The sequence below is a fragment of the Doryrhamphus excisus genome, chromosome 8, assembly GCF_030265055.1.
Source record: "Doryrhamphus excisus isolate RoL2022-K1 chromosome 8, RoL_Dexc_1.0, whole genome shotgun sequence".
NCBI classification, from domain to species: Eukaryota; Metazoa; Chordata; class Actinopteri; order Syngnathiformes; family Syngnathidae; genus Doryrhamphus; species Doryrhamphus excisus.
This window is the reverse complement of record NC_080473.1, coordinates 11,198,854-11,213,241: the sequence shown is the minus strand read 5'-3', so window position 1 is coordinate 11,213,241 and position 14,388 is coordinate 11,198,854. Positions and strand designations below refer to the sequence as shown.

General features: G+C 39.1%; 1 protein-coding gene across 2 annotated transcripts; it reads right to left on the bottom strand.

Moving 5' to 3' along the window:
- Positions 1–58: 58 nt before the first annotated feature.
- On the bottom strand, positions 59–13,763 carry scn4ba (sodium channel, voltage-gated, type IV, beta a). Of its 2 annotated transcripts, XM_058080349.1 has the most exons (6): positions 8,739–9,220; positions 8,273–8,329; positions 8,015–8,178; positions 7,717–7,936; positions 7,506–7,635; positions 59–6,854 (listed from the first exon to the last, which is right to left on the bottom strand). In XM_058080349.1, the coding sequence occupies exons 1-6, from the start codon at positions 8,845–8,847 to the stop codon at positions 6,761–6,763; spliced, it is 774 nt and encodes a 257-aa protein (XP_057936332.1). In that variant the 5' UTR covers positions 8,848–9,220; the 3' UTR covers positions 59–6,760. The 2 variants fall into 2 exon arrangements, with proteins under 2 accessions (XP_057936332.1, XP_057936333.1); XM_058080350.1 differs by lacking the exons at positions 8,273–8,329; positions 8,739–9,220 and adding an exon at positions 13,234–13,763 and having other exon boundaries at positions 60–6,854.
- Positions 13,764–14,388: the final 625 nt, after the last annotated feature.

The window sequence follows — 14,388 nt, the reverse complement described above, 5'->3', positions numbered from 1 at the left end:
ATGTGCAAACACGTTGTTGGGATTAGGCATTCGGGATTATAAAATTGTGTAAATCCATCAACTGTGCTCAAGATTTCTCAGTTGTCTTTAGAAGTTTGTAATTTTGTAAATGGTACAGAAGTGATTGGAGTAGAAGATACTGGCACACAAGCCTAGAGCGCCCTCTTGTGGCTGTCACAGTGAAAAGACAAAGATATGTAAAGTGCTCCGGAGTATAAGTCACAGGACCAGGCGAACTATGACAAAAGTGTGACTTATAGTCTGAAAAAAAAAAACGTCATTATATTCAGTCTTATGTTTATTCAGTGCAATACTTCATTCACATAATTTAAAGGAGTTGCAATTCCTAGTTTGACTTTACGAGATTTACCAGATTAACAAAAGAGGCAGTGACACTTCAAAGATGTCTGGCAATTATAATCCTTTTATTTACATACTTCTATTTCATAACAAATGAAGTCATAGGTGCATAGTCATGAGGTGAGCATGGGAAGCAGTGTGATTACAGAGAGACAACCAGCTTGACATTCAGAGAAACATTTGGCAGTGGTGATAATGTGTACAGACAGTATATATTTGTATACGGATAGTACAGACAATTGCTGCAAAACTTACAAGTTGGACATTGTGTGTATTACGTGACTATCATTTAGATAATATGTTAAAAAACTACTGTCGTCTTCTTTTATTTATGGGTTGAGCTTCCTGTTGAACTGCATTGATCAGCGATTTGATCTTTGGATTTGAGTGGAATGTGGGAGATGTCACATTCTTGACTCGGCAGTGTGGCCATTAATGATGTATTTCAAGAGCAGGGGTGCCCAAATGTTTTCCACCGAGGACTGCATACTGATTTTTTTTTTAATATTTGGTAACCCAACCAATGCTCATAAGTGAAATATATTTAAAGCAAATGCAGCCTCCAGTTGAAGATTTGTCTAATACAGTGGTGTGAAAAAGTGTTTGCCCCCTTCCTGATTTGTCACACTTGGATGTTTAAAATCAAACAAATTGAAATAGTAGTCATTGACAACACAAAATGTTGTTTTTGAATGAAATGTTTTGTTAATAAGGGAGAAAAAATATAGTATCAGCATACATATACATACGTACATATTTAGTTAGTTCGTTGGATGTTGATGTGGGGTCTTTAGTGACTTCTGGGATAAGTTGTCCCTGTACTTTTGGGCTGATTTTGGTAATTTTGGTTGGCCGACCACTTCTGGGAAGGTTCTCCACTGTTCAATGTTTTCGCCATTGGTGGATAATGGCTCTCTCTGTGGTTTGCTGGAGTCCAAATGATTTATAAATGGCATTAAAATCTTCTCCAGACTCATAGATCTCAATTAATCCTAGTTAAGTAATGTTGAGTTATGTTTTAAGTTGTGTTTTAACGGTTTGACTACATGAAACTTTCCCTTAAAAACTACATTTTGTGTTCAGTTGTGTTTGCTAATTTTTAAATTTGTTTGATCTGAAACGTTTTGAGTCTAAAAAAAATTAGAAAACAGGAAGGGGGCAAACACTTTTTTACATCTCTGTAGGTGACAGTGTATTATTTATATGATCTTTTTTCTGCTTACAATAAACTTTTTTTCATTTTTTTCATACTGTGTATTATTATAACTTAATTCACCTAATATTTTGGCCTTTTTTGCCTATAAAATGACTTCCATATTTTGCTGTTTAATTTTATTTTTAACATTATGGACACCCCCGTTCTACAATTGTTACAATTTTACTAAAGAAATGTTGTCAATACAATACATGTTTAATTTTTTTTTATTGTAAATATTGGTTTAAAATGTGTATTCGGCAGACGTGAGACTCCTGGACTGGCAGTATGAGTTCCAGCTGCTGTGGCAGTTTAAACTTACTCTAAAAAACATAGTGGTCAATCCCCATTTATGATAGTTTTGACTTACTTTAATACCATTATGGTATGGCTGTCAATTTGAAGACATTTGATCCGTAAGTTTGCGTGGTCCCTCCTCCAATATCTTTACAAATTAGTATAAATGTTGCTAAAACACCCATATAGCACAGATGAGATTTTTTTTTTTTTACTATTGATTTGAGACAAAATGCATCTCAGGTGCATTTGACTACATGAATAATAATTTTCACCACTTGGTGGCAGTAGCAGTGTATAAGTCTAAAGTGTCTGTATGGCGCAGTACTGCAGCAATGAATGTAAACAGATGACCATGAGGGTTGACAGACAGGTCAGAATGAGTCAAGAAAATATACTTCAAAGTTCATCAACTAGTTCTTGGTGTTGTTTTCCACATTCACTTTTGTGTCAGCATCTCATCCAGAGGCTCGTCAACTTTGCTTTCACACATGACATCAGTGTTATATTGATTGGCAGATGTAAACATTGGCCTTCATCATAATGCAGTACTAATAATCTACGTACTGTATATGATAGTATATTGTGTTTCGGGTTATTTTGATGATAATTACTGTGTGCAAATCGATACTGCTACACAAACTGTACACTGACAAGCATAGCCAAGTTTTCTTTTCTGTGGCATTGTACCATGAGCACATATACTGCAACAAAAATAATGATTTTCTATTTAGTATCGGACATTTTTGGACAAGCCATTACGCCCACTCATTCATCACCTAACACACCAGGAAATATCTGTCATGATGAAAAAAATGCCATTTAAAGAAGAGTTTCCAATACACTATAATTCCAAAAATAGGATCGTCAAACCAATATTGCACATAACAAGCTACTATGTTTGCCCTGTAATGTCATGTTGTACCTAAACAAAGCACGCCATGCGTTCCTAACTGCATCTTTTTATCAAGTGCGATTTCTAGATAACCCTACATGGGGTCAAAGAAAGTTACGAGTGCGAGAAACTTGCTAGAACCAAGATTGAACCAAGATGTATGGGGAGTAGTTCCATCTAGAATTATTTTGCATTGTTTTCTGCATGTAAAACTAGAATAATTCTCTATAAAATGTATTTTAAAAATATTTCTGGGTGTTGAGAATGGATGAATTTGGATTTATATGATTTCCGACAGGAAAAATTACCTGTTTTTGTATGTTTGGATTTTTGGTGGACCCAATTTTGAGTAATTAAGGCAAATGATTGGGCATGCTTGGAGAAGACATGGCGCACTATTACAATATGTACCATAAATACAAAAGTATTGGGACGCCTTGCCATTATGGAAGTCTTCAGTCCACATATGGAAGCATAGAATTAAGACATAACCAAATGACGGATTTTGTTATAATACTTAAGTGTCCTTAAAGTGTTTCTATGAATAATAATTGCAAGTCTAGACTTGCAAGTTTCACTGATCGATAGTTACAATGTTATATTGAAACTGCCAATTTTGTATGTTCGATCCTGTGGTTGTACACGGGAAAGTGAGAGGTCAGCATGTATGATGTATGATGTATGATTTATGACGTACAGTAGCGGGGAGCTCAGAAAATCAGTATGGAATTCAGTACAGATACATTATGTCTCATATAAATGTATGAACCCAATTCAATGTATTAGCCCACACAGTGCGGATGCACACATCGGTACAATGGATCTATAAAGTGCCTTTTAACAGGTTATTGCATAATAATGTCTAATATTGCTTCTATTGAAAGCAAGAGGAAATATACAGTACATAACAAAATCGAAAGCAGCAGGCCGACCAGAGTGAAGCATCTGAATACTAAAATAAATGAAACATATAATTGATTTGTGCAGCCACTCTGATAAGTGGTAAAGTGCTGTATTGTTTGTTCGCACCACTCTCTGCTGTGAGTACTCGGATGTGTACATGTGTGTGTACGTGTGTGTGTCCGTGTGTAGCACTCAGCTGTCCCAGCTATCCCAGTTATGTGTGAGGGTGTGTGGCGGGTCATGTGTGCCAGCTTCTCAAGTAACCTCTGGTAGAGTTGCATAGAGGGGACAAGGTGGAGCCGTTAATGGCAGGATGGCGATATCTACAGTATCCCTTTCTGCTTATTTTGGGACACAGCTACAAGGTAAGGATTTAAACTGGATGTTTTGTCTAGAATAAAAGGTTGAAAATAAGAGCTGTTGAAATTTTACATCTCAAATCTGTATCTTTTTGGACATACGACATGAATTTACTACAAATGAGTATTAGGGCCATACTGAAAATAACATTAGGAAAAGGTAGTAATGTTACGAGAAAATATCCATCTTCAACTTTTATCCATTAATCCATTTTCTATACTGTTTGTCCTCATTAGAGTTATGGGAACTTTAACTTTTATGTTTCCATATTTTTTTTTCTTCATAATATTATGACTGTTCTCTTAATGTAACCACATTTTTCTTGCAATATGACATTTTCCAAGTTACAGTACAACTTTATATACATTAAACCTTTTTCTCATAAAATTATGATTTTTTTGTAATATTCTGAACTGTATAGTACAAAGTAATTACTTTTTGGTGTATAATTCAGACTTTAATTGATTAATATGAAATTAAAAATCCTGCAAAATTCAAACTTTTTAAATACTCTGTAATATTCTACATTTTTTCTTGGAATAGTATAGTGGTGTATTACTTACTGCATATACTACGTAGTCAGTGATGTCCAACATGACAGTGAAAACAGGTTTTCCCCCCATTCCATGTGGAAGTGGTAAGTTTTGGGGCTCTTACTTTGGTCTTCTTCCCCACTCTGTTTGAAACCCTTTCTTAAGTTTAGAATAAACAAACTGGAGGCTAACTAGTTAGCTCTGTAGCATTGTTGTTTCCATGCAGTGATCTTGTAGCCAGTGCTTTGTGATGTAAACAAAGAATAGTAAGAGTGCAAAGGTGACTGTAGGGGTGTTATTTTATGTCTATGGGGCTATAATAATGGTAACAAAAATTAATTTATCGCCGTCGTGTATCGAACGAAGTAACCGAGATAAATGAGGGAATTGTTGAAATATTACAATGTTATTTTGTTAAAATTATGATTTTCTCTAATATATATATTTATATATTTATGATGTTATTACTATAAAATGAAATGTTTTTTTATATTGTGACTCTTTTGCCATTATTTTTGCCATTATCATTTTGCCATTATTACTAATTTTCATTTTTGTATATTGTGATAAAATAATTGAAATGATAAAAATATTGTTCAAATTGTTATTTCAGTCTTTTCAGTGTGGCCCTGATACTCATTCATACTTACAGACAGTACATACAGTACATTCATACATACTACAGTGCATCCTTATGATATGCGTAGAAACAAAACGACATTTTCAGCTGTCATCCTTAACATTCCTAAAGGTGCTGAGGTTAATGTGGATATTTGCAAGAAAATAACACAGCAGTTCCTACACTGTGCTGTTGACGCCATGTAAATGTATGAGTTTTATAAAATACGCACATGCTAAAAGTAATAAAAGTAATAGACTACAAGTCAGAAGCAGCATGATTAACTTCATTCCTCTCAGTGGGGAGCTGGGGAGTCTCGGGATTGTCTTGGGATGAGGGTTCGGGTTCTTTGTTTTGCTTTTTTTAAAAATTATTTTCTGTGATTTTATCCTCCCGCTAACAGAGGGAGCAGAAGCAAAAGCAGGCACCTGTGTTTTTTTTTTCTTAAAGCTTAAAAAAACAACAAAAAAACTACAGAAGATCATTCATTTGCTTTAGGAAGCCCCGTTGCCAGCCATATGATCAAATCTGCTTTTGGGTTTCATGAACATTCTGCTTTTGGCTTCAGGAACCATTTGGCAGATATTTCACATTCATGTTCACAAAAACTGAAACCATTTAAAATGCCGTTTATAGATGAAAATATTTTTCTCTTGCTGGGAATCACCAACTCCAACCGCTTCTGCCTGAGCTTGCCTCGTAGAAAGATTTCCTGGGAGCCATAGCTAACAACTGGAAACAGAGTGAAACAGAGCTGCGGGGAGGGCACTCCTTGAGCGTATCTGGTCTACAGAGCATTCCCGTATAAGGAAGCCCAGCTGCCTGTGATGTCACAAATTGCCAGTGTTTGAAAACCTCTCTGAAACCGAGGGTTCAGAGCCATCCCAAACTTCTTTCCGGGCTCACTTCTAAATGCGCAAACCTCATTATCTGAAACTTTGGCATTGTTTAACACGAGAATACAACATTAAACTACATTTATAGGTGAGAAGAGTATAACAAAACAGTATTTTCGCAGTTTCCCATTCATCTTGAAGGTTCCAATTAACCAACATTAATCTTGCTTGTTGTTAACTTAATACAACACTACAAGGTGCAATAAATAGCAAGTGTTAAGTCCTTTAAAGGTCATTTTTGAAGAACACAATAATTATTTTCATTCACGTGAATGAAGGTTGGGTAGCGACATTTTAGTTACCGTTTGCACTTCACTGAATGCGATCCATTATTTATGCCATCAAAATGAACATCTTTCCTCTCGTTTATCCAGGTGTCTTACCACCTAACTTAATAGGGAAAATCTATTAGTACCGGATCAATATATATGTATAAATACTGTGGGGAAGTTGCTGTGATGGAGTAAAATGTGAAGCAGAATTCGACCATACAGGCTGTGAAGATTGCAACTAATGGGGCTGCCAGGTAGGCAAGAGTGACTCAGCCTTCTGCGCGCTTCTTCGATTTCAAGCAATGATTTCAACTATGCATTTGCACGGTGTACTATTTAGCGACAAGATAAGACAGTCCATTCATTGAAAGTGTACATTTGTTGGAACATATATACAAACATACATACAGACGTAACGCTGAATTTTTGCTCATGCCTTTGGTGTTCCTTTGTTGTCTGCTTTGGCTCCTGTAAGTCCATTTTCTGTATTGTCGTTCCCTGAGGCGTTAACCAGGCACTCCTTACTGCAGGGGGGGGGGGGGCAAAGATTAGCATATGCAGCAAATCAGAGCTAATTAATACTGAGATATATGCAACTTGGATCAATTTACATTCCAGATTCCTTTTGACTGATAGATTTACTCCAGATGCTAGCAATATTATCCAGCACTTCATTTCTTTTTCTTTTCTTTTCTTTTTTTTTTTCATTTTTTTCTCATTTTTTCCACTTCATTTCCGATACTAGAAGCAGCTCAGATCAGGTCACATCTCATGTAATAAATGATTGAAATTATCTGTTTACAAGGAACACAGTGCAAAAAAAGTGGCATTTTTATTTTAAACATTTTGTCTCACTAAAAAGTAATAAAAAAAAATCATGACCTTTAATCAACTAACATTTTCACCCTTTGGAAATCGATTGGGGTCATTACTCAATATAAAGGTCTGAGTCATGGTGTCATCTTACAAATAAAACTTAATTCATCATACAGCAACTTAACACTCTAAAGGTAGCTAAGAACTATTCAATAAAAGTATGAATAGAGTTAATAAAAACAACAAGAACAACAGTTATTTTAATATCTTCCCATAATGCATTTCATCCCAGGATGGAAATGCATTATGGGAAAAAAAATACAAGGGATATACCTCTAACAGCACATTAGAGCACTTACTTCTTCTCATCATCCTTCAGCAGGAAGTGAACCACCAAGGCCTTTATCACCATTACAATGATAACCAAGCCAATCACTCCACCCAACACGGAGACAATGATCACTGTTAAAGTGTTGTCATCCTCTTTCACTGAAAGTGTGGAAAGACAGAAATACATTTGATGAGATCAAGGAAAAATGGCGACATTCGATGTCAGCCGGTGTCACTCACTTTGGCTCACCACATTGAGGGTGAAGATAGCACTGTGGTTGCGGCCCTTCTCTTTTGGGTTTCTGGCAAAGCAAGTGTACTCCCCATTATCTTCAAACGTGATGTTCCACAGCAGGATAGAGATATTGTTGCCCTTTGAGGAGCCCACAAATTCGACTCTCTCGTGGTTCACTTTCACCCTGGGCTCCACACCTTCAATAGGAACCACCCCTTCGCATAACTAAACACACACACACAAATGCATGGCTCACACAACAGTCGAAGATCTACTAAAGTGGCGATGCTTGGAGGTGTGTACCTTGATCATGGTTCCGTTGTCATTGAAATGCCAGTTGAAGTGCAGGTTTCTGATACCAATGCAGGAAGAGTAAGTGCACGGTATGAGCACCGTGGAGCCGTTCATTGCTTCGATTGATGACACCTTTCCTGTTGACACCTCCAAGCCATGAACAGGCAGTACACCTGAATGACAGGGACACAAAAGTATTGGGACGCTTGCCACAAATGTAGAAACAAGAACAGAAAGAACATTGCTGAGGTGAAAGAACTTTCTCACCATCTCTGTAGTTCTTCCCAAAGGTGTTTAAGGGCTTTGAGGTTGTTTTTTTTAATTCTGTTATAACAGTAAAATATGTGTCCATTAATCCTGTTTATGAGAATTAGAATCTAGATCTATCATTGCCCTCATTTGTTTACTCCACTTTTGAGTGAGGAGACCAATTTCATGACATCATGATGATAAAAACCCTTATCAAGCAAACAAAAAGGCTTCGCTACACATCTTAAAACAAAGTTTGGCATTCTGCAAACTACCCGTCAGTCACATACAGACATAGGCAATACAAGTTTAATCATTTTGTTTTCTAGATCTTCCAGATTTTCAGCTGTATTTCCAAAATGAATGCTGTTCCACACACGCTGTGATTGGTCACACTCTCCGCCTCAATGGGCGCACAGCAGCAGAGTGGCCTAACACGTGTTGAGAGTGCGGATATTTCAAATTCATGTTCACAAAAACTGACCCATGTGAGGTGAAAATATTTTTCTTTTGCTGGGAATCACCAACTCCAACCACTTCTGCCTTAGCTTGCCTCTTAGAATGATTTCCTGGGAGCTATAGCTAACATCCATAAACGGAGGGAAGCAGAGCTGCAGGGAGGGCACTCTTAGAGCGCATCTGGCCTACAGAGCATGCCCATATAAGGAAGCCCAGCTGCCTGTGACATCACAAATTGCCAGTGTTAGACAAAGCTCTTTGAAACCGAAGGTTCAGAGCCATAACAAAAAACTTCTTTCAGGGCTCACTTCCGAAAGGTGCAAACCTCATTATCTGAAACATTAATACAACATTCTAACAACATTTATAGCTCAGAACATTGCCTCCCTTTAAAACAAAACAGTATTTTCCCAATGAGGGTTTTAAACTGTCTAAATTCCAGTATTAATGCTAGATTTTGGACAATACACTAATATGGGACCAGTGGGACTTATTTCAAATTGGTGACACATTGTCTTACTACCGCACAGTGGCAAAAAGCACCCTTCCTTTGCCTGCCCCCGCCTTTTATACACTCAAGATTGTGTAAGAGGCTGGAGTTCTGGACCAATCAGCTTCCGCCACTGCCCTTGCTTGAACCGTTTCTTTCATGGTGTTTCTGCTTTAGTTTGTTCGCAGGGGCATCAAGGCATCTTTTCCTTTATTTGCAGGGGCATCAAGGTGTTTCCTTTGTTGCAAAGCAAGCTGTCATATGCATACTCGATGTTTCCACGATAACTGTCAGTTGTCAGGTTAGTCCTTTTTAAACTATGTGTTAGTTTTAGCTTTTATCTTTAGCTAGTAAAATTGAGCAAATACCTTCAACAGTCTCTTAATCTAACCCTTTCATCTAGACTTCTACCATTTGGATATTTTTATCAACTTGACACGTCTTCAATAGGAATGTGAGCCGGGTTCTCTTGTTCTTTTCTCTGTGAGGATCTTCTTTCTCTTAATGGACTTTTACTTTTTTACCTCTGGTCACTTTTCCAGTCTGGTCTTTTTTTTGTTGTTGTACTGAGAACCCATTCTGCCAGGATGTCAAAGCAAAATAGGAGATGAAGGCACACAGGGGTGGTCTGCTGGTGTATTTTTAGTTCCATCCAGTTGTGTAATCAATGGCTATTAATGTTTCCCATAGTGAGGAGTGCTTTGAATGCCTGTGCTGCCATTCAAAGTCTGTAGCAATGAACCACGGCACTGTTGAGTGTGACCATCATTTTTGGGGAAAACACATGCATGACATCATGCAAGAATTGGCCATATGGAGTAAGATGTTACTCAAAGCCAGACCCCCCACCCCCCGAACAAACTGTTCAATAATTTTTTTGTGCAAAATGACAAATTAACAGAATAAAAAATAAAAATTGTCAACTAATGGTTAACTTAGAGCAGAGAGAACTTGTTTATGACTTTCTAAATATGGTTTTTAACATGATTAGAGCCCTGTAGACATGAAATAACACCCCTACAGTGAGTGTGTTTCCTTCATATTTCTTTTTACAAAAGGTTAGATGGCTTGCAGCACCACATGAATGACATGAATGACATTTTAAGATTTTTTTAAATGGTTAACTTATATTTACCCTTCAATATGAATTAAATAAGGCATTAGCATAATCACGTCATCATTTGTAATGGTAACTTATTTTTTCATTTGTATCCCTGTTTAGAGCTGCATGGTGATGAGTGGTTAGCGCGCAGGCCACACAGTTAGTAGACCCGAGTTCGATTCCACTCCCCTGAGGATAAGTGGTAGAAAATGAATGAATGAATGAATCCCTGTTTAGAATGTCAAAATGTCAAATATATTTAACATGCAGCCAATATTTTTTATATTTATTATATTTTGGCAGTACATTTTTCTTTTGTCTCTCCAGTAATAAAGTGTATTTATTATAGTTATAATTGTCTACAGCATGAGAGGCATTGCTTCGTAATATGTTGTCTATATGCATTTCGATTTTCGACCATGTGTGCATGCTTTCAATGAGTGTACACGCATGTACTGTATTTGTATGATATTTTAGCTCCATGATCAAATAGCTTCCTCCCAGCAGGAGAACATCAATATCTGAAACAGCGGACCTAAAGTAATGGGAGGAAATGCAGCTGACTATGTGTGAGTGTCCTTGGATGACAGCCAAGGTGATGTGTTTTGTTTAAGTAGGCCACACATTGAAGGTTTAATGTATTTCGGAGTGAACCCACAGAGAACAGACCGAGGACAGCATTACCTAGAGAGGGAACGAGGGAGGAGTGATGGCAAGAACGGAAAAGGAATGGTCATGAAGGTGGAGAATAAAGAGGAGAGATAAATGGGAAAGGGGAGACACAAGCGATGGTGGATGTTCCCGGCATACAGGAAGGAGAAGAAAGGAAGGATAGAAAGTGATGAGGTGACTGGACCGAGAATTCCAAGAGCAGTTAAGCAGTGGCGGACACGGTGGGGGTCATGTATGCATCCCACAGCTTGCACAATTTGACACCCATAAACAAGTGCATCAGTTTACTAGAACTTCCTGCAAGTTGTACTACAAGTACTAAAGTATTGCATAACACTCAGTGAAAGGGGATATGTGGTATCCCTTCATAAGGCCAGCGACAACATTTCAACAACATTACATTGCATTCATTCATTTTCCTCCACTTATTCTCACAAGGGTCATGGGGGGTGCTGGAGACTAAACCAGCTGTCTTCAGGCAAGAGGCGGGGTACACCCTGGACTGGTGGCCAGCCAATCACAGGGCACATATAGACAAACAACCATTCACACTCACATTCATACCTATGGACAATTTGGAGTCACCAATTAACCTAGCATGTTTTTGGAATGTGAGAGGAAACCGGAGTACCGGGCGAAAACTCACGCATGCACAGGGAGAACATGCGAACTCTGGAATTGAACTTGGGTCTCCTAGCTGTGAGGCCTGCGTGCTAACCACTCAACCACCATGCAGTCTTGGTTTGTTTAAATTATTCGAAATATACATTTTTCTCCGGAAAGCCCAGAGAAAACCCACGCATTCACGGGGAGAACTCTACGCAGAGAGGGTGGAATCGAACTTGGGCCTCCTAGCTGTGTGGCCTGAGTGCTAACCACTCTACCGCTTATCCTCATGAAAGTCGCGGGGGTGCTGGAGCCTATCCCAGCTGTCTTCGGGCAACCCTGGACTGGTCGCCAGCCAATCATATTAAAAGTTTAAAAAAATTAAAAACTACTCCATTTCATGTATTGCAATAATTAACTGAAGTATCTCAATGAGTGTCCTGTAAAAGGGATACAATTTTAAATTACACTTAACACTAACTAACAATAACTTGCTGGATATGTCGACCATATTGTTAAATTGTCAGCATGGATTTCTTCGACGTAGATGTATGAGGTGTGTTATGAAGTCGATGATCGCCGGTGCTCGGGTTGATAGGGTTAGGGTAACTCTATCCTAACCCTAACCCTAACCCTAAGTAAAGTAACATTAGCAAATGTAGAATTCCTGCAGTTTCTGATGAGACGTGACGTAGAGCAAGCAGCTATTCAACTCCGTTGGAAAAAAAAAATGCAGACACGTCACTGGCTGACGCTGAAAACCTAGCTAGGTTGGACTGCAAGGTGTGCCTTCCAATAATGCCTTGCACACGGGCACTTCCATATGATGTTTCTCATAATTTATAACAGCAGCGTCTCGCAATATAGTGTCTTGTGACTGCCCTTGTGGTTTCTGTTTGATTAATGAAGATTTGTTGTTTTCATGATAGGGAACGTCTGACTCACGACTATTTCTGTTCCTGCATCCTTTTTTTTTTTTTAGTTCCTATTACTAATGATGTGCAGTTGGAGGCATCACTAAATGTTCACTACGTATTTCGCTTGGTAGAAATGTGTCAAATATAAACCGACATTGTTGTCATTATTTGTTGTTTTTCCTAAAGGGAGAAAAGGAGGCGTCACGGTGTGTAGGCCACTAAAGATGGACGGATGATAAAACAAGTCTTTCAGTTTTGTGCAGCACTCAAACTAGAAGAATAATCCAGAGAGAAGTAAAACTATGCAATAATAAAGTGCACCCATTTAACCAAAGCCATCTGGATGACGGAGTGAGCTGAGTACTTTTGAGCAGCATTGTGAGTCACTTGAGCACACACAGATATGCATGGTATCGAACCGGCGGTCATAATTTCAAGTAGCGTCATAACGGATGCTACGGACAGTGATGCTGTCAGTACATCATCATCATCATGTGACATCATCACACCTCTGGATGTGAAAGTGTGGGAAGTGAGCATCGGGATTGATTTAGTTGGATGACACAGACTGAGTAAGACTTAATGCTTGGGCATGGAGGTATGGATTTTTTTGGGACAGCAACGAAGCCCCCATTAAAGACTTACACATTTAAAGGTGTAAACACACTTAAATCCATTAGCAGTTTAAAGTGTAAAGCTGTGTTGTCATGTAAATATGCAAAGTCTCGCTCACCCAGCAGCAATGCAACCATCAGACCTGGCACACTCCAGCCGGTGTTGTCCAATGACGCCATGGCACCACCTGTCTTGTCCAAGCCCTTGTACGTCTCCCAATCCTGAGCGTTGTCCTCGACTAAACCTGTCACAGGCAAAACCAAAATGTGTCTGTCTTAAAGGTCTCGGGCTAGCAAGGCGGTCCTGCTTTCAGTCCCTCCCTCTTCTCTCTCCTGTCCCAGGAAGGAAGCGCAAAGAGTTGTGCCCAGGCTGTGTCCTCCTCTCTCTTTCTGTCCTCAGTGGTGATCAAAAAAAAAGGCAGTGAGGTAGAGCAGAAGCAGTGTGGCGACGTGGTGCTGGTGTCAGACAGCCTCACCACTCTTGCAGCAACGTTATCAGCCAGGGAAGAAAGCTGGCCAACAAACCCCGCAGGGGGGGGAGAGAGACGTAGGCTGGAGGAGGGTTGATTGGCGCATGGGAGATAGAGGCACAAGAAAGGGATGCTGGTGCAGCAGCCGGGCGGAGAAGCAGCAAGCCAACGTCTCCACGAACGTCCAATGGAGAAATGAGTGCGGGAGGGACTGCAGAGGAAGAGAGAGAGAGAGAGAGAGAGAGAGAGAGAGAGAGAGGGAGAAGAGAGGGGGACTTGGAGGGGATGAAGGTGATTACCAGTGCGTCATATGCACGCATGGCAATCCGGGACAATTTGGCTGAGTCAGCCTCACTTTACGAGAGTTGGAGACAGGATGAGTACTTTGCTTCAGTCATATCCCTCACTGTCTCTTTTGCTGCATCCTATATTTATATTTATATTTATATTACTTCATGTTCACTCCCTCTACCTAACGCTGCCACCATCTGACCTTCGTCAATGGCGATGAACGTCTAGTGTGAGTCATACGTATACCTTTAACAAACTACATTGGAACCTCCAAGGTCAAACACACATCACACTCATTTCCCACAGGTAATAATGGAGATAGAATTCATCTGTTCCAGGGTCAAACTATCTCCATCATGAAATCTTTTTTTAACTATCAAGCTGTCACATTCTTATCTGTGAAGCCCGAAGTTAACTACTAATAATATTAAAACAGGGCGGCGCGGCGGTCGAGTCACAGCTAGGAGAACAGGGTTCAATTCCACCCTTGGCCTCGGCCAGTTTGCATGTTCT

Excerpts from the sequence above, each read along its gene's own strand:
- scn4ba (XM_058080349.1), bottom strand. The coding sequence starts at position 8,847 with ATGGATGTTAGCTATAGCTCCCAGGAAATCATTCTAAGAGGCAAGCTA. Across the intron at positions 8,330-8,738 it reads AATATTTTCACCTCACATGG|AATTAAAAAAAACAACCTCA; the intron begins GTCAGTTTTTGT and ends CTGTTATAACAG. Across the intron at positions 8,179-8,272 it reads TGGGAAGAACTACAGAGATG|GTGTACTGCCTGTTCATGGC; the intron begins GTGAGAAAGTTC and ends CCTGTCATTCAG.